The sequence below is a fragment of the Acomys minous genome (assembly GCF_964271855.1).
Source record: "Acomys minous genome assembly, chromosome: 7".
Classification (NCBI taxonomy): Eukaryota; Metazoa; Chordata; class Mammalia; order Rodentia; family Muridae; genus Acomys; species Acomys minous.
In genome coordinates this window covers 108,934,073-108,959,544 of record NC_140488.1, presented here as the reverse complement: position 1 = coordinate 108,959,544, position 25,472 = coordinate 108,934,073, and the positions used below count along the sequence as shown (strand labels likewise).

The window sequence follows — 25,472 nt, the reverse complement described above, 5'->3', positions numbered from 1 at the left end:
AGGCAGAGGAATTAGAAATTTGTTTTCAATGTAACCCTGGATGAAAAATATAACTCTGGTAGGTGAAGACCACTCTGCCTCCTAGACTTCCTAAGCCCTTTCTCTTCCTTTTTTTTTTCTTTTAAAATATATTTACTAGAGGAGAGAGCAAACAGTCTCCCACTACCAGAAATTATGCATTTGACTTTCCCACATTCAGGGACACTACAGGGATCAACACAACTGGAGTGCAACGAATAAGCCTCATCCTTGGGAAAACATGGTATTACTTCTGCTGCTCCTGGACCCTAGACATATGCATACAAATAAAGAGAAGCTCAGGGTCAAGATCAGGTTTGAAATCCAGGATTAGGTAACAAAACACCTTTTACAGGAGAATGATTTGCCCTCTGGTAGAAGTGGCTGAACCTCCACCCCCACTCCCCCCACTAATCTTTTAAGTCCAAAAATTGACAGAAGAATACATATATGGAATACTTTTAAGAAATATAAGTGCAGGTCATATAGCCAGCTTTTAAACACAGAAATTTCTTGAATCTTTCTAAACTGGTGAAGAATCCTTCTGTATGTGTCAAACCACCTAACTAGATGTTCCGTGGAGGTAGGAGGAAACAATAAAATATTTTGTTTCTCTTTTGCAATTTTTTTTTGTTCTTAGGAACACTGAAGCTCCCTTGATGGTCTAGGTAGGTACTGAATTATTTTGGGGGCCTGTGAACTGATACTAAAATATGGCTGACTATAAACCCCTTAACCAAAGGATTTTTTTTCACACTGGGAGCTCTTAGTAGACAGAAGAAACCATCCCAACTGAGAAATTGCCTCAGAGAATAATAGTCCCATAGTTTCACATTGTCTTTTAGGTTTAGCTGCCATGAGAGTGGCTCCATTTTCCAAGTTTTAATTCTTGTTTATGGTACATGCTGAGAAAACTATGACGATTAGTTTGACTACAGTGACAGTTTTCATCTATCACTCAAAATAGCATCTCCATTGGCTTGAAAATAACTGTACAAGTGTGTGCTAGATGTTTCTGGTTACTAGAGTGGATGGCAATTCTTCCACTCCATTTAAGAAGCCCTCTTGGTAGGAAAAGCACATTTCAATGTGCTGGTAGTGGTGGTAGTGGGGGATGGTCTTGAAACCTTGCTCTGAAATATAAAATATCCTGTTTTGTTTCTTGAGTGCTATCACTCCTAAAAGTGACTCATTAACTGTAGACTTGAGGTGATTAAGATCAGAAGCAAACTGTTAACAAATGAAGCCAGTATGCATAGTGAAGATATATAAAGAGGGTGGTATGACCAGTATTCTGGGAAGTAGGCTAATCAGCTTTCAACCAGAAACTCATCATTGGGAGAGAAAATTAATTCAGGATGAGAGGCAGGCAGGGAGGAAAGGCACACACAGAATCTTTAAATGTGTCTGCACACATCTTTGCTCTTTGAAGGGCATCAAGACTTCGAAGGTGTTGACATACTCTAGTCATTGCTGAAAGGTTTATCATCTGCAGTAGAGATGCTGCTGTGTGCAGTTATACATGCCTCGAAGATGTTCTTGGTTCCAAACCCTGCTCAAACCAACACTGCTGGAAACCTAATGATTTGCAAAGAAAATACAATGAGGTTAAAATAAGGCATTTCCTAGCAATTGTGCCCAACCTTTAGACATTGTACAACACTGTCATCTATAAAGTCCATGCCTTTGAGTCATGCAATCAATTAAAAAAGATTGCAAAAACACAAATCATAATGCTTTAAATAAGTTTATGATTCTTTGTAGGACCTCCTGCATTGGTATCTTTCCTGTAGTGATGAGCACATTGGAAACACCTGGGGTCTAGAGGGCATGGTTCTGCAGAAAACTCACCATCTTAGCATATCGGGACAGGGCTGGTTATATACCGGAAAAGGAGAGATTAAGGGTTTTTGGATTATACACTAGGTTTTAATGCTATAAACTATCTCTTCCTGAAAAAGAAAACCTGCTAAGAATGTTATTCATTAATTACAATGTATGGTTGGCATGTCTGAGTGCTTTTTCAGTTGCAAAGACATTCATAAAATAGATATGCCCATTAAGTTATAGTTAGATATGAAAAGTAATTTCTGGTGTTCTATTGCACCAGTGGGTAACTATAGATGGTGACACTGTACTATGTTTTATGAAATATCTAGGGAAAAATAGATTATGAATGCTCTCATCATAAGAAAATGACAAATGTTTGAGGAGATAAAACTGGTTACTTCTGATCTGAACATTACACAATGAGTACAGATATTAAAATATCACATACCTCCTCGTAAGGATGCATAATATTTTGTCCCACTATGCATCCTTGGGTAGCCCGGAACTCACTATGTAGCCCAGAGCCTGCCTCTGCCTCCTGAATGCTGAGATTAAAGACATATGCCACCATACCCAGCAGCCTGTATATCTTTTGTTACTTATAAAAAACACCACCTTCTATGATAAGGACACGAAGAAATATGGTCATAGAAGAATAGCTATAATATCTACTCCCTTCACCTCATTACCCTAGTTGGGCGGTGGTGGCACACTTCTGTAATCCCAGCACTCGGGAGGCTGAGACAGGTCAGATCTCTGTGAGTTTCAGGCCAGCCTGGTCTACAGAGTGAGTCTAGGACATCCAGGGCTACACACATAGAAACCCTGTCTTAGAAAAAAAAAAAGAAGTAAAAGGAAAAAAAAGAAAATAAATCCCCCTTGCCCAACTCTCTCACAGATCCTCCTTTTTCTCTCTCTTTAGAAAAACAAACAAAAAACAATTAAAAATACAAGATACACACACACACACACACACAGAGAGAGAGAGAGAGAGAGAGAGAGAGAGAGAGAGAGAGAGAGAGAGAGAACCTATAAAAAACACAAAATTGGAAGCCATAATACACAAGCAAAAGACCAGTAAGACAAAAATGAAGTGCACAAACAAAGCAATATAAGACAAAGTCTACAAAAATCCCATTGAGTTTGTTTTGTATTGGTTCCCTACAAAGCATAGGTGGGGGGTTATTGAGAGGGGTGTAGTAGGCACTACTCCCTCAGCCTACTGCACCTGGAAGGCATTACCAGCATGGATGAGGGCTTCCCCTTGGCTGCATATAAAGAACCCTGTAGATATATACACATACAAGCTACTCCTCCCCTGCCCAGGACACAAGCAGTTGCCAGTTGATAAGAAGCAGTTGGTAAGGAGCAGTTGGTCTGGGGGTGGGGGTATCAACTGTCAATAAGCCCAGCTGGGAAGATCTTATGCAAGGGGCACAGTTGAATGCCTTAAGATGGCAGCTTCTTGGCTTGGAGGTCAGTCAACATAGCCCCTAAAGTTAAAAAAAAAAAAAAGAACTACCATATGATCTTTCTGGTAATATGGACTAAATAAATAAAATTGAGATGCTTAGGTGACAACTGCACTTCAATGCTCATTATAATAGCATTCCCAAGTCACAATAGGAAAAGAATAAAGAAAACATAGTATATACAAATAGAATATTCTTCCAGATAAATAACTTTCAAAAGAAGGAAGCTAATACTTCTGTCAACACAAAAATCTGGAAGACATTATATTAATCAAAATAATTCAGACATAGAACAAATACTTTGTGGCTGTACTTAAATGAGGTATCTAAAATCATTAGACTCACAGACACAGACAGATAGCAGCGGTTGCCAATGACTATGGAGCAAACCATTGTTACTAGATCCATATGAAAGTTCAACTTTATACAGTTATAGGTTCTAGAGATCTGCTACATGACAGACCTAGTGCGTAAATGTTGCTAAAAGAGTATTATGAACTTTAATAGAGTATTGTTTGTGTTGCGCTCTTCCAAAAAAGAGCAATAAAAATGAAACACAGTGAAACCTTTTGAGGTGTGGCACCTTGCTTGTGGCGATAGTATCACCACAAGCAAGTGGTGTTTGTAAATGTCTGAACTCTAAACTGTACACATTCAATGTGTGTGCTTTTATGCAGCAATTATACTTCAATAAATCTATTTTAATAGAAAGATATGCTATGGCTACACCTTTGCATACTGAAAGGACGCCATCAAAAACAAAGGAAGTATTAAAACAAACCATATCTAACTCATGTTCTTCAATGGCCCCTTTCAATGAGTGACATGTTTCCTAACTCATTTTATTTATATGCTTATGTTCAAACAAAACCAACGTCATGTCATCCTACTTGTATTTTATATTTATCAATTATCATAACTCATGTTTATCTAATAGTTGTATGTATCTCTGTGCCATATGCAACTGAGATAAGTCAGCAGAACTTTAGTAGCAATACCCAGCAGCACAGCTTCAATACATTGAGCAAATTCGTACAAGAAAGCGGTGTTTTCACGGACAAATGTTGTACTATACGGCTGAATCTTAGCATTCTTCAATTTCTCATCCTATTGAATGAATTTCCATTTTACATTAAAATATAATCATAACAAACCACTATTAAATTTGTCTTTTAATTAGACATAAGTTTAAAAAAAGATGTCATTTAAGGACTATAGAAGAAATAAAATGCAAGAGAAATTTGAAAAAAAATTAATTTATTATATGAAGAAACATGAACAACATTTGAGTCAATTACTCAAGAGAAACAGTCCACAAAAGTTCATATCCACAATCCACTGGCTGAGATGTACTGGCGCATACAACCATACTAATGCTATAAGATAAATACCAAGAAAATGCTTGTTGTCAAGACAATCAATGCTAATGCTTATTTTCCCATTTATAATATTGAACAGATTACATTCACATTTAATTAATGCTTCAAATCATCCATTTAAGTTGTAATGTACAATCATCAAAAGATGCTGCTACATTCCTTATGAAAGATAATATCAAGACAATAAACTTACCTGCCATCAGAAGCATTTTTTTAGATTCACTATGTCTTTTTTTCCAACCAAGTACTCAGGGGCTTGGAGGCTATTTTTAAAATATGTAGTGTGTGTGTGTGTGTGTGTGTGTGTGTGTGTGTGTGTGTGTGTGTGTGTGTGTGTACACGCACCATGGTGTGCTTGTGGAAACTATTTCTCTCCTTCTACCGTGTAGGTCCCAAGGATGGAACTTGGGTTGTTGAGATTGGTGGCAAGCACCTTTCCCTGCTGAGCCATCTCACATGTCCTGAGTACTAAATTTTGTAATCACCTGATAGTAAGAGAGGGCAACTGCAGAGAAGACCAAAGACCTATATGTTCACTCAAGACACTCATGTGGATGGAACTATTTATTTCATTTCAGACAGTAAAATAACAAAACACAACCACAAACAATAACCTGTTTATGGACTTGAATAATATAATAACTCTTGCACTTTGAAAATATTTTCAAAATATTTTTGTACCTATTACTTAATGAAATCTTTCCAACAGGTTTGTGAGGTAAGTTGGACAAGTGTATCATGTTAACTTGGTGAGTTAGGAAACTGAGGCATAGAATAATTAAGCTTGTGGAACTGCACAGATTGAATGCCTATATACCAAGACAGTGAATTTAGATCTAATTTGCTAAAATAAAATAAAAATAAAAATAAAATGTCTTTTTAAAGCATGAACTGCCCCTCAGTGTCTAACAGTTTATCACTGCTAATTTGGTTTGAGGTCATTCAAGATGCTTATCAACTGTCTAAAGTAAAATGGCTTACAATATATTTGAAAATTAAGAACTTAAAAATATTTTTGAGTCATGTTTCCAAACCAAGGATGGAAAAATACAAGGGTCTTCACCCTTGTCTACTTCTGAGCCTGCTTAGGAAGTGACAGGTAGCTGACTCTAGTCTCACTCCCAAGGCCCTGCAAAACTTCAAGAAAAGGATGTACTTCACATTAAAAACTGAAAGCATCTGCTTCTGTAAACATAATGAAATGATTTGACAGAGAAGAACATTTTGGGATGGCTTAGGAATGGTCTTCCTACTCTTTTAATCATTTTGAACTTCTTAAATTATGAAATAACCAAAACAGGAGTACTTTAACATCTGAACTTTCTTTTACCTGTTGTTGTTATATATTTTCAAAGACATTTTCCCTGTATTATAGTTTTGTACCTCTGAACATGAAAAGTACAAAGAAATGTCTATAATATAGAGTATAATTTTGATGATGTCTGCTAGCTATGTCTAGGTCTATTAAAAACAGGAAAAGTGGTGTGTGGGTCAACAGAGAACAGAGACAACCTTCAGCTTCATTTCTATATGTTAAAAATAGTCAAAAGGGATGTACTGCCTGCACATTCTCATAGAATTAAACCACAAATACTGACAAACCAGGAGAATTATAAATGAAGAAAAAGACCTCATGAAAATAAAAAGGTCGTTCTGTAGTTTAGGACCTTACTGATGTCTATGCATACAAAATAGTATAAATTTTAACAGTGTGAATGATATGTCAAAGAATATTTATGATTTTAAGAATCTTCTAGTATAGTAAAATTTATTTACCAAATTGAATTTTTATCAGTTTATGAAATTACTCATCAATTTGATACCAAAAAGAGTTAAAAAGCAATTATTAGACATATGATGGTGAGATAAACGTGTTTTACGAATTTATGTAGTCAGAAAAGTAGATGTCTATTTTACACTTTAGAATCACAAATAGAGGTACCTTTGAAATTTTCTTAAATTTTATTACAATTCTCATTTTAAATTGGTATGAAGTTTATGGTTGGTCACCTGCTTCTAGACATTTCATTATCCAAATTTTAGTTGTAGAAATAATAGCATTGATATAGGCATTTTTGTCAGACTATTGACAAAATTCTACTTAGCCCCTTTAAATGAAAATAAATAGTTCCAGATTAAAGAGAAATTATACAGAAGATGAAATGGTGTTGAGGACAACACTGAAGATCTTATGAAAGTTAATTTATAATTATGTCAAATCAAAATATATTTCATGAAGAACAAAACCTTCTGATCATTTCATTATTTTCTGTAACTTAAAAGTTTTCAGAAGTCAAACTTCCTAACGAGGGGGTGGTAATGAGGAAACCACTTATTTTTCTTACAAAAACGAAAACTAAAGCATCCTATACACTTGCATTGGCGAAGAGCTTTCTCTAGGGCTTTCTAGAAACAACAGTACATAAACTGATGTGAGTCTTGCTGAAAACTTTCCTGACAGGCAAGGAAGCAGGGGATAGAAATGAAGAATATTAATTCTTTCTTAAAATATTGGTCTGAGAATATTCTATGAGAATTTTCCCAGAACTATAGGATACTGTTATTTGTATAAGCTTCCATCATTTTGATGTTCAAACAATTATCCCAGTCCATCCTGGCCCCTAATGTCTTCAACATGTAGAATGAAACATAGCTTTCTTAAATAACTGTACCAATAGATCCTAGGGAATAAAGTCCCCAAATCCAGGCCTTTGAAACCAATTGCAGATTACATGCCAGAGACTACAGTTGGTTATGTACAAAAAGTCTTAATGAGGTGAAAAATGGAACAAACTAATAAAACAGACTTAAACAGCTCTCCCTGAAAGATATGACTGAAATGAGGCTGTAAAATCCCTAGTAGCCTATTCTGGCTTTCATGGTGACTTCTGTATAAAGCTATATTCAGTAGTCGTAAAGCATCGGGCTACTGAGACAACAGTCTAGGAAACTAGAAAACAAGCATTTTTCTTCATTATACTTGATGAGGATGACCAGCTCAACTGGAATTTCAGGGGTATTGTGTCAATCAATGAAATGACCAGCAAGGCCAGAAGATTTCACTAAGTGCTCCCAAAGCTGCTTCGAAACCAAGAGCTTTATAAACAGCAGCAGCGCACAGGGAGTTGACAGATAACTTCCAGCCTTATCCCTGTGCAGGGCTCATTACTTGCATGAAGAATAGTTATTAACCCAGAACACAATATCCCCGCCTTGTAAGAAGCCTCAGGTTCCATTAAGCAGAGCACAGGTCAACAGCACTCCACATCTCAGTGGGCTCAGGACTCATTTTACTGGTAGAAGGTGTTGCATCTTGCTCTGTGCTTGACTTAAAGTCTGTATCTGTCTTTGTTACTGTCTTGGTGGGCTTTCCCCTTAAGCAGGACAAGCAGACACACCTGAGACATGACATAAAGCTTTCAGAAACGCTGGAAGAGAAGAGCTTTTTGCAAGGATGGAAGAACTGATAGAACACAAGCATGAAAAGAATGCCGGTGCAGTATGCAATGAGCAGCTGCACAATCAACAGAGGCGCACACACATACATGTATATGTCAGTTTTGAAAAAATACCACAGGAGCAGGAGGACAGCATTCTCGATGAATCGCACCATGTAGTAGATCAGCAGCCGGTACCAATTCTGAGACTTGCTGATGAGGTCAGGATTGTCAATTTCCAGCTGTACAGCTGACCAGCAGAACATGTTGATGCCAGCATAGAGGAAAGTGAGGAAACAGAGCACGATGGTGGTACCCACCCTACTTAGGGCCTTCTCTATGTTCTCAGGGAATGGGGAGCCGCTGCACCAAAAAAGGATCCAGGGGTAGAAGAAGAAGCTGAAGAAGTTGACAAGTATGATTACCAACACCCAGATCTTCAGGACAGAGGTAAAGAGGACCAGGACGATGACCCGTGTGGCGATCTCAAAGCTTCTCCAGAGGAAGATACAGATATAGGCCAGGGGCTTGACTTTGACCTCATACTCATCATACTTGATTTTGATGGCTAAGATGTTGCAACGTAAGGCTCCATACACAATGGACAACAGGGACAAGGTCATGATGACGCCTGAAGAGAGAAGAGAAAGAGCACTGTCAAATCTCAACCTCCACCAGGAATCCTTTGGCCAATGCTCTGTCATCTCCCTCCCACAGGCCTTGGACTCCTCAGTATTACCTGTGCAGGCTAACTTCCACCTGGTGGTATCTGAGACTACTTGAAGACTTTTTCCAGAATTACAGAAGGCTGCTATGCACACATTCCTGGCAGGCTGAAGCATCAGGGAATGAAGAGCCATGGGTGAACCATTTGATAACCCAATTCTAGCAACTGTAAGAGCTAGTTTCCTCATTTGTTATGCAGAATAGGTCTGAGAGATGTGTTCCAGTGTTTACTCCGAGGCTTTAACTTCTAGTCGCCTACTGTGATTTTTGTCTTATAATGACCCATCTCATCCCCTTTGGTTCCAGTCCTTTCAAATGCATGGCCTCTAATCCTCTCAGGGTCTGCTTCAGAGGTAACTCAGACTGAAACTCGTTCCTGATGCCAGTCTTGGTCAACGGGAATAGATGAGTCCTTCACATTGTTTGTTTTGTCTTGTCGGTTGGTCTATCAGGTTCTGCAGAACCAAGACTGTGTCTAGCATTTCTTCAGTTTTTCCTTTTTCTTTTTTTTGTGATGTTACACATACAAAGCCATCACCAAATCTTAAACCCTTGAGATTCTCCCATACAGCATTCATACTATTTTGTACTATACATTTAGGTTTCTTATCTACTTTGAGTTCATCTTTATAATGAGTGAAAGCTTTGTGTTTAGTCACATGTTGCAGTTATTCCATAGGGGGATATGTACCAGTTGTTGCAAACATTCTTTTCCAATTGTGTAGTCTTTGCTCTTTTGTTGAAGATCAAATAATGCTGACTCTAAATGGATCTATTTCTGAATAATATATTTTCTTCAACTGATCTATTAGTCGGTTTTGCCAATATTATACCACCTTAAGTACAGTAGCTTTATCCATGCCTGCCTCTTAAAATGCACATCCACGTATGTCCATACATGTTCTAAAACTATCTATTTCTAAATGATACATAAAGGAAGGTGGCAAGAGTCCTCAGTAGGTAACGACGTGTACCACTAAAGTCTGACAACCTGAGTTTGGGACCCACATACTAGGAGTGAACCAACTTTGGCCAAGTTGTCCTCTGGCCTACATATATGCATCATGATACACACAAAAATAATTTAAAATGACAAATGAGTACGTCTTTCCACTCAAGTGGAGTGGAAAAGCATATACTTGATGAACCTAAAGACTCATCTGCCTTGGTTTTAAATTTGTCCAAGGGAGGCTGGCATCTACTAATGACATCTAAAAGCTACAAACACCAGAGCAGACTAGGAAGTAGCTGGACTGAGTTCTTTTTCTTGAGAGGATAATTCAGTGAATGCTGCAATGCAGAATATTTGTGCGGTAGTGTTTATATGTGTAATTATAGATGCTCACATCCTAAGGACCTAGTATTGAAGCCTTTTCTTTCAGTACTATATTTTTCCACTACAAAAATACTTTATATGCAAAAATACTAGTCATGCATAGTGAAAATAGAAATTATACGATCATACACATATATTTGTAATGTTATATTTATGATATTTTGACTTGAAAATATAGTGCATTAAACAATACAAGAGTCCTAATAATTTGTAGAATCAACTAATTTGTTTTCTTGTAAGGTCAATTATTTCCAAATAATATCCTTTTCTAGGTCAAGAGAATTATACAATTATTACCCACTTGGTCCTAAGTAATCAAGCACAGAACTTTGAAAATGCAAAGAAATTATCTTTAAATCAGATGCTTCAACAATACAACTATAAATGGCAGATGCTTATTGTAAAATATAAAAATTGGAGCAAGAATGGTAATGCCCTCAGGCAGTGGCTCTCAACCTTCCTAATGTGTGTGTCAGTTGTACCTAAAAAGTATCCTTCGTTCAAAAAAACAGAAAAATGTTTTGGGAGATTTCTGTAATAATAAGGAATAGAAGTGGAGAACAGAGGGAAAGGAAAATGAAGAGAAATGGGAACAGAGATAAGCAGATGAAAGGAGGTCACCCCTTTTGTAAAAGTAACTTTTATTCGCCTGATTCAATTGTCATCTTGGAGGTTTGATGCCTCTGTCTGCTATCCTAGACCTAGGCCTAGGCCTGGAAGCTTTTACTCTCTGTACAATCTAACCTAGGCCTAGATAGAATGCTTTCAGCCTCTGAAATTTACTGCTGAATAAGCTCACCCTTTCTATTTCTTTCTGAGCTCTGACCGGCTGGTTGAACTCCACTGTTCTGGCTTCAACTGCTCTCCCAGCTGACTGATTCAATCTGGCTTCTCTCATATTCTGACTGAATAGCTCTGCTTGGCCTCAAACTATCTCTAGTAATCTGTCCTAATTGGCTAGCTTCTTCTCATTGTCTGGCTCATTGTGTCTTCACCTATGTCTGTCTAACATGTTCCTTCTTTCTCTCTGGAACCTGTCTTGGTATAACTGTCCCAGTAAAACTGCCTCCTCTCTCCCTCTCCCCCTCCCTCTGAGCTGCTCCCTTTTAAGTCCTCTCCTTCCCCTCTGCTCTCATGAAAGTTGGGCATCTCCTATTCTGTCAGATCTTTCTCTGATTCATTACTTTCTCTGCCTCTCAATTAGACATCGCTTTCAAACATGGCTGCTTCCTTTTACAAACTAACTTTACCTTCACTGTTTGTGATTAAAGGTGTGTACTAAGGGCATGTCTGTATTCCAGCCAGAGTAGCCTTGTTGCTGGATTAAAATTCCTCTACACCTTTTTACACTGTTTTTCTTTTACCTGCTACTATATATACCCTTGGACACTTCAGGCAATCCCCCTAAGTGGTTTCTAACCAAAACACTCACTTCTTAACCCTCCACTCCTTGCTGTCTGAACCAGTTTTGAATTCCTTCAAGATGTATCTTTTGGTGTTTAGTATCATCTTCTTCCAATTCCGCCTATTAACATCAGCCACAGTGTTTTCTATTGATTACCTTCTCACTTTCATGGTATGCCATATTGAGCACATCTATTTTCTTTTCACTCAGGGAACAGTCTCATTTTTTTCCCTCCTATGCCTGTTTTATTTCTCTTGCTAGATACCCTGTAGGTGACTCAAAAAACAAAATACTCCTTCAAAACACACAAAGAAAAACTTTTATTTCCCTAACAGTCTCTTACATCTCACCACATACATCATCCTATTCATATATCTGCATTAGCTGGGACTCTTCTACCTTCCCCCTTTATTATACCCAGATAGAGAGCTCAGTTCTTACTATTCAGAATAGCTATGAGCCAACAGCTTTGGCATAAGGGCTTTGCTAGAAGGATCCCAGCTCTTGACGCTGAGCTACAATTTGTTTTCACGGCATTTTCCAAGTGACTTATAGGAACATTCAAGTTTTAAGATGTCTGGTTCAGGAGATTGGGACAGATGTGAGGACATCCCAGGGGACTTTAGGTAAGACAAATAAAGGAGATGGGGAAATAGAAGGACATAGAGGGTCCTAGAAACCTACAAGAAGAACATTGTGATGGGTAGATCAGGGCCCAGGAGGGTCTGCTCAAACTATTGCACTAACCAAGGACAATACAATAGTAAACATCGAACCCCTACTCTGATCTACCCAATGGACAGGACATTCTCCACAGTTATGTGAAGAGCAGGGACTGACTCTGACATGAACTCTGGTGCCCCATATTTGACCGCCACCCCTTGGTGGGGAGGCCTGGTGGCACTCAAAGAAAGAATAAGCAGGCTACCAAGATGAGACTTGATAGCCTATGACCACATAGAGGGGGAGGAGGTCCCCCTCAGTCTTAGACCTAGGGAAGGGGAATAGGGTGAAAGCGGGAGGGAGGGAGGAACAGGAGGGTACAAGTGATGGGATAACAATTGAGTTGTAATCTGAATAAATTAACAAAATAAAAAAAGATGTCTGGTTCTCAGATTTTTATCTCCTTTTCTCATTCTATCATATGTATCATATGGCTTTTGCCATGTGCTCCTATATTTCTATACCACTCGCCATCTTCTACCTCTTCTATCTGCCTAACTAAACCTTATTTATCCTTTTTTTTTGAGGGGAGGATGTAGTGTCTCATGTAGTCCCAGCTGGTTTTGAACAGGTTATATAGTCATGGATAACACCAAATTTCTGGTTCTACTATCTCTACTTCCCTAATGCTGGCATTACAGGAATATGCCACCATGCCTGGCTTTCCTCATTTATTCTTGCTATCATCTTCTCAGTGATGCCTTCTTCAGCCATCATTCAACTACACATGTCTAGGTGTGCTAAATGCTTCTAAGACTTTCCCAAGCTCAAATAACTATTTATTGAGCATTCACAGCCTTTATCTCAACTACCTGACTTGTGTAAGTTACTTTCTTTGCTATTAAAATGCAATTGCATCAAGGTAGCTACTCTTTCATACAGACTTTTATCACTAACACCTAGAGCAGTGGCTGGTACAAAAAGGCAACAAATCTATGTGAGCATAATAAATGAATAACTAATTGCACGTAATACAAATAATCTCTTTTCACTGCTGATGGTATCCTTGAGCGTCAACATTCCCAAGGAAATAGTTGGAGAAAACAATAAGAACTCTCAACTCCCTTTACCATATGGTTATTTATGGGGTTATGGATTTCTTATGTGAATCCAACTGCCTCCATGTATTTCCCTAAGTTAAAAAGTTGTACCTTTCTGCAACATTTCCAGAGAATTCGAATTCAAATTGGAAAAGATATTTGAGGTTTAAGCCCAATAATCTAAAGATGCTATTTGAAGTAAATGAGAAGCCTATTACATAGGAATATTTGGGAGCAAGGTAGTCTCTTCTGACCTTGAGAGTAATTAAAGAAGCCAAGTAAGTGTTGCTTCAGGATATGGAGCCCAGTCAAGGGCTAAAACAAGACTGAAATATCTTGGTAGTGTTGTGGTTTCCTGGCCAGGTAACTGATTACTGTTCTTGCTGGAGTCCACTACCTGCATTTTGGTGTTAGCTTTGAATACTTATTTAGAGTCCAGTGTTATTCTAATTTAATCCCCAGACTGACCCTGAAGCCCTGAGCAAACTGAGGAAGCCATGGTTGAAAACAAGAGGGGAGATCATCATCATCATCATCATCATCATCATCATCATCATCATCATCATCTTGTTCAAACTTTTGCCAACATTCCTCATGGTTGTATTGCAAATTATTCTTTAGTCCTCCTATCATGGACCAATGCTCTGCCAGCTTTAAGCAACAATCAATCTATTTTCTGTTTTATATATTTCTTTATTCTGGAATTTCATATTAATGGAATAATATAATATGCTGACACTGAACGACTTTTTTTTTTTTGCTTAGTTAATGGTTTTAAAGTTCATCCACGTAATAGCATGTATCAACTCTTCATTCCTTTCTATGGCCGAGAAACATCTGAGTTGTTTCCAATCTAAAGCTACTGTAAATAGTGCTGCTTTAAATAATTATGTAAAACTCTTTCCATATACACATCTCCCCCTCTGACTGGATAGGAGGAGAGTTATTGGATGGTATAGTAATTTTATATGTTTTTTTTTTCAAAACTGCCAGCCCATTTTCCAAAGCAGTTACAGTATTTTATATCACAACAGAGTATAAAGATTCCAATTTCTTTATATTTTCACTAACATTGTTTATTAACTAAATTTTGATTTTAACCATTCTAGAGAATGTGAAGGTTTTCTTGAGATTTTTATTTTCATTCCCTGATATCTTAAGGGTATTTTTATGTGCTAACTAGACATTTGTATATTTTCTTTGGTTGTTTTTTTTTCTGAACTATGGATCAAATTCATAAATTTTTATCTTGTCAGATCTGTATAGACTGATAAACTAGAGAATAAAACGTGATATTTATACATACCTGTCAGTTAGTACTTATATAAATGAAAGGGGAATAAAACCAAAAACAAGAAGGGATTTTCATGACAGCAAAAAGCAGATAAATGTTTTACTCCAATATTCCTGCCAAGTACAACTAATTGGTCATGTGTTCAAATGCATCAGAAACTGATCAAAGCAATGAATACTTCTGGGGTTTAAGATATTAGAAAGAAGAAAGATCCCTAAGGAAAAATTTGAAGCTGCTTTTTTTCCCCACAAAATATTTACTCAAATGAAAGTGGACAATAAGAGATTAAAACTTGGAACAAAACTTTTAGCAGTCTCTCAAACCTGTTGAGTGTGTGAGTAAATATTGACATTCTGCCTCGAAATGGCCCTGGTAGATATCACAAGGCTTCTGGCAGCAGCATAAAGGACATTAGGAGCAAATATGACTGAAAAATGCACTGAGCCCTCATAAAAACTGAAGAACAGATTTTAATTGACTGAGGTTTTGATTTACCCAGGTTTGCTATAGTTCAAGGCCTTGACCTGAACAAAGTAAAATAACTTATCCAGAGCTTCAAACTATCTCTACTTCTGTATATACATATCTAGAGTAAGTTAAATCTAACATGACCTGTCAATAACAAAGTCGAAAAGTACCTATATCCAAGTATCATGGATAAAACACAAACCTAGAAGAGATGTACATTTAGAATTATATAATACAACATAAAACTATAATATGTCTGTGAACTTATATGGTAAAATGTGATTTTATCAGATGCTAGAGGCTATTTTATAAACTCAAATGGAAATTTTAGAACTGAAGAATATACTTAAACTTAAGGAATCATGGGCTGGCAATGCGACTTAGTGGATACAGGCCCTTGCTGCCAACTAGATCCCTGGAGCCTGTGTGGTGGGAGGACAGAAGTGAGTCATCCAAGTTCTCTTCCGACTTCCACACATGCACTATGGCACACATATGCAATCTACATAAAAATAAATGTAATAAAAGTAACCAATAGGCAGATTATATATATATATATTTTATATACAATTTATGGTAATTAGAAGGAAAGTTAGAGGTAAGTTTTCAAATGAAAAAAAAAAAATCAATGACCATGTAAAATAAAGGAGAAAGGACAGGAAAGAGAGAGGGGTAGGAAGTGAAAAGAGAAAAAGGAGAGAGAAGGGTAATATTTGAATCAATAAAAGCTAAAAATTTCCTAACTTGCTAAAATACCAAATCAGGCTCAGGAAATATAATAGAATAAACACAAAAATATGCATATTATGTTAAAATGGTTGAACAAGAAATCTAAAGAGAAAAGCAGTCAGAAATAAAATAAAACATGGCCCATCTCAACAGAAATAATGAAAATAAAAATGAGAACAGAAAAGAATGATAAAGTCAAAGTGACAAGCAAATCACTTCTCACCTAGACATTCATGTCCAAAGATGAAGAGAATGTTACCTTATGAGAAGAAGAAAAACAAAACAAGGAGAGGGACTGCATTACCAGCAGATTTGTTGTAAAAGAGATAGTATTTCAGGCTCACAGATAGTGACCCACAGGAAAACACTGTATGAACAGGACCAGAAGGATAAATACAACCCAATTTAGAAATATTATTTCCTTTATTTCTGAGATTGTATAGTGATTACATCATTTCCCCCTTCCCTTCTCTCCCTCCAAACATTCCCATATACCCTTCATTACTCTCTTTCAAATTCATGGCCTCTTTTTTCATTAATATTTATTACATGTGTATATATGTATGTGCGTGTATGTATGCATGGAGTACGTATAATGTAGTATTTGCACACACACATGCACACGCGTGTGCACACACCTGCGTGCACATCCCCATAGTGCTACTTGTATGTATGTTTTCAGAGCTGACCATTTGGTATTGGATACCAATTGGTATGCTCACCTCTGGGGAAGAATATTTCTAGCTCAGTATGCCTTAATTAACTGTAGCTCTCTCTCTCTCTCTCTCTCTCTCTCTCTCTCTCTGTGTGTGTGTGTGTGTGTGTGTGTGTGTGTGTGTGTGTGTGTGTGTATGAATGCCTGGTGCCGCAGAGGCCGGAAGAGGACATTGGATCTCCTTCCCTGGAGTTATAAATGGTTGTGAGTTGCTATGTGGGTGCTGGGACCCAAATTTGGGCCTTAAAATGGTATAAAAGACTAAAGTCACTTCACAGAGGAGTGGGGAGAGAGATCACAATAGCAACTATATGTGAAAATGAAATCAAATTCATCTGTCATTACAAAACAAAACTATCACAGGCACTAAAATGCACAAAGAAGAATAAAACCATAGCATTTGCAGAAAAGGGGATGGGACTGGTCATCGTTGTGTTAAACAAAGTAATGCAGACTCCGAAAGACAAATACTGCATGATAACTCTCATATGTATGCAAAACACTAAACATTTACTAAATTGAAAATTTAAAGACAAAAAAAAAAAACTATTCCCATTGCCATTATAAAGCTGCTGCAGAGGCATTTTCTGAGGCCTCTATCCTGGCACATGCCAAATAGAAAATAAACACAGTAGCAAGGTCACATTACATTATTGCAGCAAAGCCGAGTGGTGGTGGCATACACCTTTAATCCCAGCACTCGGGAGGCAGAGGCAGGTGGATCGCTGTGAGTTCGAGGCCAGCCTGGTCTACAAAGTGCGTCCTGGACAATCAAGGCTACACAGAGAAACCCTGTCTCAAAACAAACAAATAAACAAGCCCCCCCCAAAAAAATTACTGCAGCAAAACTTGTTTTACAGCTATACCAGTAGATATCCTAGCCAGTCAAAATATTCAAGTCTTAGTGATAAAGATATTACTTTTTACCATTTTTTTGGTCTTGAATATAAATTACTTTAACAGATGTTTACTCAGAAATTGAAGAGTGTTTTTTTTTTCCGGAAATACAAACTTTTATTTTATTGAGTTGTCAGACTGCCAGAACAAATATTTTGGCCCATCAGTTACAACCCACATGATGTCAGCATAGCTGTACACTGTACATTCCCTGGAGATCCTGCATCATTTTGCTCTTTTCCTCGCCAGACACACTTCAATTTCTTGCCTAAGGACTTCCATAAGACTGCCTCCTCCTAGTCTTTTTGTGCTCAAAAATATTGTACTTATTTCATGCCAAAGACTTATATTGTAAGAATTTTACAGGCGGTAATCACTTAATTCTACCACTGCTATAACCTCCCTCATACTGCTCAACTCAGTGAACAGTGCTTGAAACTTCACCAGTCTTGTTCTAAGAGTTTGGTCTCAACCAGTAGGCTTTCCTACCTAAATAAACATAACTGGGTCTATTTCTCAGTTTCTCCTCTTAAGTCTCTTTCATCAATAAGAGACAAGAAAGAGTCTGTTATCCTTACAACTACCCCGAGTCCCACTGGGAGTAGAGAACTTTCCCTGACTCTTGTCAAGTTGATCACACTTGTTTCCCCTGAGCCCACATTTCTACCTGTTTTTCTAGTATATGAATAATCCATATCCAAAGACCTTTTTGCAACTATACTGCCCATGCCCATAAAATGGATAAGCCTTACTTCACTAATCTCGTTTCTAGGAATCAGCTCTCAGGATACAAGCAATGCCCAGAAAGAAGTAGGGCAGGGGCACACTCCTCTATCTGTCCTGCCAACTTGTCTCCCTCCTTCCTTATCGTCTTGTCTCAGGCAGAGAGAAGCAGCATCAGTGAGTTGAACTGGACAAGAAAACTCTTTGGCTTTGATAGTCAAATGAAGAAGGAAGTTCCCACACTCCTGTACGGGACCCTCTAATATGCTGTCTCACAACCATTCCGAATGCAATGCAGAGGTTCTCCATTCAGTTGCATACTTACAGCTAGATCAAGGCATGGCAAACCCTCATAAATGCAATGTCCCATGGACAGTGAACTTTATAAACAATCAGCTATGGCCATTGGACCTACTGGAGCTAAAATAAGCTATTGCATTTTCCATCTTTGCTAACAAGACAGACATTCTAACCTCTACTAATCATCTCAGTGCCCAAATTTCTTTTTACCTTTCTCCGTTTTCAAATGCATTGTTCTGTGCTTTCTATGGTTAAAAAAAAAAAAAAAGACTTGGTAACTGAAAATTTCAATAGCCACAGCCTTCAATTAGCTCTTATTTTATCATTGTACCAAAACTCTATTTTTAGATAAAAAGAGGTATGTTAAACTGATACACCTATTGGTGGACAAAAGCAAAGATCTTGTATTATTCACTGATGTATGGTTATAATAAAGCATCTGAAACAATCAACTGTAAAAAATAAAAAGGTTTATTCTGGAGTCTGTGGCACAGCTGGGAAAATGTGGTGAAAGGGTCAACTTTCCTCATGGCAGAAAGCAAAGAGACAGAAAGGGATCAAGGACCCAATATCTCATTCAAGGGCATGCGCCTATGGTGTAAATTGGGAAACTGGGCATAATGGAATGTACTTTTTCCAGTAATGCCATAGGTTGGCAATCACATCTTAAATATAATGTCCAAACTATCTGTAGGTATCCAATGATTATTTATTGAGTAAGTTAATAACATTGATTTATTATTAAACCAATAAACATCATAGGTGAAACAATATTAATCTTCTCATGTACTAGTCCATCATCCGTGTATAGCTGTAGACACAGAATCATTCCCTCTAATTATGTTAATATTTGGATCCTGATCTACATGCACAATATGACACAGAAAATATCCATAGAAGTAGATAGTACCAGTCGCTCCATGTCTGGAAGTATAACCCAAAGGAAACTAATTCTCAGAGACCTAATGGCATAAACTTACTGTCTTAATTTCCTGTAACATAATGAATACCTAAAAAGGAAAAAAGAAACATATGTCTAAAGCAAACATGTGATGAGAAGATTTTATTAATAAGGCAAAAAGGTAGGTAGTTATTTTCTGATCCTATTTGATGATATATTGCAAATATTTTGTCTAAAAAAGGTACCTGTGATTATTATAGTCATTTGTGTATTATTATCAGCGAGGCCTCCAGCAAACAAAACAAACATTGTAGCTTGAGATTGTAATCCCAGGATTCTGGAAATCAGAGGCAGGAGGATTGCTGGGAGTTCTGGGCCACGCTGGACTACAAAGTGAGACCCTGTCTCTGGAAAATCCCCCTTCCCTAAATTAAGATGAAAAAACAAAATCAGATCAATAGATCATCTCCTCATAGTAACTTTATGGACAAGTTAAGAAACTGGAAAGATGCTAATATAAGCAGAACTTATATTACTATAACTAATATAAGCAGATATAACTAATATAAGCAGAACTTATGGGTTCAGAAGCAGTTAAACAATGTTTTTCAGGCTAAGGCATTTCTAGAAGTTGCAGAGCTTTTGACATTTGTATTTCATAATATCAAAGTTGTCAACTTTTGGATGAAGATAGACTGATAGCCTGGACAAAACTTAGAAGTTGTCAAATAAACTTAGAAGGCCTACGAATGTCATGATTCAAACTTTTATTTCAGTAATATCTTCCCTTGAACATGAATCCAAGAAAAGATAACATAACAAGAAAAATATCGAGTCTTTCATTTAAGTATTTAAAATTATACTATAAATGAGTACATCTATTTTAGAAAGCAATGAGGACACTCAAAAAGTGAACATAAATACGTTGGTTGATCAATGGAATTGAATTGACGACCCAAAAATAAACCCACACACCTACAGACATTTGATTTGTAACAAAGGAGCCAAAACTATAGAATGGAAAAAGGAAAGCATCTTCAACAAATGGATGTCTACATGTAGAAAATTGCAATTAGATCCATATTTATAACCCTGCATGAAACTCAAGTCCAAGTAGATCAAAGACCTCAACATAAAACCAGATACAATAAACCTGTTAGAAGAGAAAGTGGGGAAGAGCCTTGAACTCATTGTCACAGGAGATGACTTCCCGAACAGAACACCAACAGCCCAGGCTGTAAGGTCAAGAATTAATAAATGGGACCTCATTAAACTGAAAAGCTTCTGTAAGACAAAGAACATTGTCAACAGAACAAAACTTCAGCCTACAGAATGGAAAAAGATCTTCACTAACCCTACATATGACAGAGGACTAATATCCAAAATATATAAACAACCCAAAAAATTAAACACCAACAAACCAAATAACCCAATTAAGAATGGCACTCGCCAAACTCTAAAATCCAAGAATCAGCATTTTTTTTTACTAGATTGTAACATGTCATTATCAATTATACTGCCTTAAACCAAAAGAAGAAGTGGTATACGCAGTTATTTGCTGCCATCTCCAAATTCTTGGGCAATGTATCTCCTATGGTTGTCTAAGGCCCTACTGCTTACCGTTTCTGGGCTATATGCTGTCATGTCACTGATATAAACAGAGAATGCAATGTACATTGAAATTTCAATATTTTCCCTGCAACAATATAATAAAACAAAAATTATTTCTAATTATACAATTATTTTAGTATTTCTAGCCAACATTCTTCTACTGAACTGGCTATATCTGCCATTTCCCTTGTGAATAAATAAAGAACATATATACAGGTAACATGATTTTACCCTTCCTAAAAAAGTATCTTTTAAACACTTTGCAACACAGGAAAAGATGACTATATAACCACATTGAAGACAGGTTTTGTTGACAAGTACACATTATGCATAGTGAAAGCCTACCCAGAAAGTTTCTCCTTGACTTGTGTGGATGAATCCAGAGTGCCAATAGGACACTCCTACTGACTAAATTTTTAATGTTTTTACGCCAACTTTCTGTTTATATTTGTTTTGTTTTGGGGAGGGTAGTTTTGGTTTTGTTTGTTTGTTTTGTTTTGTTTTGTTGAGTCAGGGTCTTACATACTCATGTTGGCCTCAAAACTCACTATGTACCTATGGACAGTCAAACTCCTTGGTCCTCCTGCCTTCACCTCCCAAGTGTTGAGATTATAGTCATACACAGCCATGGCTATTAACATGATTTCCTATGACTGGCAGAATGAGGTGAGGATTTGACTTTAGGATCTGGGCATTTTTATAATTGTAACCATAGTTTACAGAAAATCTAGTCATTAGGTGAAAGCCAACAGAAATTTGGTCTGTTAGTCTTTTTATTCATTTGTGGATCGGTTAATACATTTAAATTTCAAGTCAACTAATAATTTCATGACATTCAGGAGGACAGCTATTTAGATCTTAACTAGGGAGGTTTCTGATTTTAAAAATATTTATAAATAGGATTAGATTTAAGAGTTTGATATTACTGGACGCTAGCCCAAGGGTCTTGTCCCATGAAAGTCTCCACTTTCTAGGAAAGTGGGACAGAGGGGAGGACATTCTATTGGGACTCTAGGTGAGAGAAACATGGGAGAATTGGGAAATAGAAGGATCCAGAGGGTCATAGAAACCTACAAGAAGAACATTATGATGCGCAGATCTGGGCCCAGGGGTCCTGCTCAAACTATGGCACCAGCCAAGGACAATACAGGTCGTAAACTTCAAACCCCTACCCAGATCTAGCCAATGGACAGGACATTCTCCACAGTTGAGTGGAGAGTGGGGACTGACTTTCACATGAACTCTGGTGCTCCATATTTGACTACGTCCCCTGGAGGGGAGGCCTGGTGGCACTCAGAGGAAGGACAGCAGGCTACCAAGAAGAGACTTGATACCCTATGAGCATATACAGGGGGAGGAAATCCCCCTCAGGAACAGTCATAGGGGAGGGGAGTAGGGGGAAAGCAGGAGGGAGGGAGGAAAGGGAGGATACAAGGGATGGGGTAACAATTGAGATGTAATATGAATAAATTAATTAAAAAAGAGTTTGATATAAATATCTCTTCTCTGAATTACCAACCAATGTTACATATAATAATACAAGCATACATTTAAAGTTTCTTGGAAATGTTTTCCTAAAGATATACATGTTCATGATGAAATGAGTTAGAATTACTCATAACAAATATTTAAGATTATAAAAATCCTAAATATATGTTAAAAATGAATCATTGTTCTGTTGAGTTACTATAAGATATTATAGTAGGCTATTTTGATCAGTATTTCTGAGGTTCTTAGAAAAGTAAAGATCAGATATTCAGTGTGTTTTTGAAGATAATTTCCAAGTAAAAACGGACTGGTAAGCATAACACCTACACTACAGAGAGGTTATACCCTTGGGTCTGTAAATGAATACAATAATTTTTTTTCCACACTATGCAAGTGGATAATGGAAGCAAGTGGTGTAGGGACATATTAGGTGTGCCTATGAGACCTACTAAGTCTGCTGAAAGGACAGAAATTCATAATTACCCACTACTCTTCTTTACTTCAGGAACCACAAGAAGCTACTTAAAAGTAATATGACTGAAATTCTACTAGGAACCTCAACATAAGGCTTAGCATCATTTGAGACAGTCACACACTGTAGCTCAGGCTGACCTGGAATTATGTCTCCCAGACTGGCCATGAAATAGTGGCAACAACTTAGGCATTCAAACTCGTAAGTGCATGGAAGGTTTGTTTGTTTGTTTGTTTTTTAAAGACAAAAAAGATAATGTGTCTGCCCTAAAGTACAGTGATTTGCTGCTCTACAATGGAAAAGGGGGAAAATGGTAAATGACAAATTTGAGCATTATAGAAAACTGCAAAAGCCCAACAGAAAAAGAATATAAAAGAAGAACATAGTCACAAAATTTTTGCCGTGTGTGTGTGTGTGTGTGTGTGTGTGTGTGTGTGTGTGTGCGTGTACACCAAAGAATTAAGAGTCATTTGTGGTTCCACAGGGTTAACTCACAAGTACTTAAACTACTGAAGTAACTGACTTCTCAGTCCCCAGCAACAGTTAACTGCCAGTATTTCCAGAGAGTGGAAGGTAACTGTAGCTACCTACCTTCTACAGTTGTATTGCTGGGCTACTGGATTCTTCTCTCATCTTGCTCAACTGCCTGTTAACTGTCTATAAGACCTCAGGGAGAGGACAGGCCTCTTGTCCTCTCCAATGAGGAATTGGTGATGGCCTAAGCTTATTCAAGGCTTGTATAGATAATCACAGCTGCTAATTTATTGGGTTTATTAGTAAGACAGTGAAAAGGCATATGTGGCTTCTTTATCAAAGCAAATCTAGAACCTGATTTCTTTCCATGAAAATGACAGCTATGGGGGTACTAATCTGCTCTTATCATGAGATCCTAAAACATTACTTATATTGCTTTTCTATGACTATTGTAACAAATTACCATAAATTTGGTAGATAAACACAACACATTTATTTTCTTATACTTCTGAAAGTAAGTAACTATGCTCCCAGCCTGGACTCTAGTGGAGAATCCACTTCCTTTATTTTTCCAGATTCTGCATCTATATTCTCTGGCTTCTGCTCCTTTCCTTCATCATCAAGGCCAGCAGTGCTGCATCTTGCTTCTTCAGTTACTCACACTATACTCTTTTTCATAACCTTAAGGTCTTACCCGGGCGTTATAATAAACAGAGGCAGTCTCATTATCCATAAATTCTTTTGCCATAGGAAGTGATAGTCACAAATTCAAGAAGACAGAACGTGAATTCAGACTAACATAGTATCTATGTCATCCTAGCCAAACAGCAAAGATTGAATATCTGCTCCCAGCGAGGGTTTCCCCCTAACATGACTATGCCCAGGACTACTCTCTTTAAAACGAAAGAAGCAGCACAAAGCCTACGTTTATAAATGTGCTAAGGTATTCCTTTTTACATTTCCCTAAAAAATTTTCACTTTAATTAATAGATAGCCAAGGTCAAACCTTCAAGAAACTGTTTAATTTTGTCTTTCAAAGTCAAAGTGGAAAATACAGTAAAAGAAATTTAAAAATTCATGTTATGTTTCATGGCTAACCTTGTCTTTAAGATTTCCAAAGAAACCTTGGAAACAAAGGATTTATTTTTTCAACTTATAAGAGGTGATACTCAGTTTTGTTTGCTATATCAGTATTGACAAGTCACATGGGGAGAGTCAACGCAGAAGAGGTGCTTAGCCTTGTCTATATTAACACCAGTGGGAAATGGTGTTAATGCAAGCATGGTTGGGACTCTTTATGTGCAGGCTCTCCATCTACAATTCAACAAACTGCAGACCAAAAATGTTGGAAAAATATATCTGTACTGAAGAAGTATAATTCTTATCTTTTCCTGAAAAATTGAGAATAAAAGCTATTTACATGTGACTTACACTGTGTTGTTTATAAGTGACCTAGACATGAATTAGAGGGAAGAGCCAAGTGTGGTGGTGGATGCCTTGTTGTCCCAGATACTTAGGAAGCTGAGGTAGGAGGATCACTTGAGCTCCCAAATATGAGATCAATCTAGATAATATAGCGAGGTCCTGCTCAAATAAAACTTTGAGATAAAGCCAGGTACGGTGGCGCATGCCTATAATCCCAGCACTAGGAGAGCACAGGCAGGTTGATCTCTGTGAGTTCGAGGCTAGCCCGGTCTACAAAGTGAGTCTAGGACAGCCAAGGCTACACAGAAAAACCCTGTCTCAAAGAAAACCAACCAAACAAACAAAAAATATTGAGATAAAACTTAGGGGACTATGGGTACATACGTAATATATATAACACCACTCTATTTAATGGACTTAAGCATGAGTCTGATCTTCATATCCACAAGGGTCCAGGAACCAATATCAGATACTGGGGGAGAGAAGTTTTGTACTTTACAAGTTCTAGGTTGTATAGGAAATTTCTAGAGCCCTACTTATAATTATTAGGGTCCATTGGTGCTAGGGTCCCTCAAGATACTAGGCAATAAAATTACAGGGTTATCAGTT

The 25,472-nt window shown here is 37.4% G+C and overlaps 1 protein-coding gene across 1 annotated transcript in view; it reads right to left on the bottom strand.

Annotated features, from left to right (window-relative positions):
• Window positions 1-4,560: 4,560 nt before the first annotated feature.
• Window positions 4,561-25,472, bottom strand: part of XK (X-linked Kx blood group antigen, Kell and VPS13A binding protein) — a 36,866-nt gene continuing 15,954 nt past the window's right edge. The window contains exon 3 of the mRNA XM_084790344.1: window positions 4,561-8,767. Coding sequence (XP_084646470.1) covers window positions 7,935-8,767 — 833 coding nt within the window. The 3' untranslated portion in view covers window positions 4,561-7,934. The remainder of the gene's footprint in view (window positions 8,768-25,472) is intronic.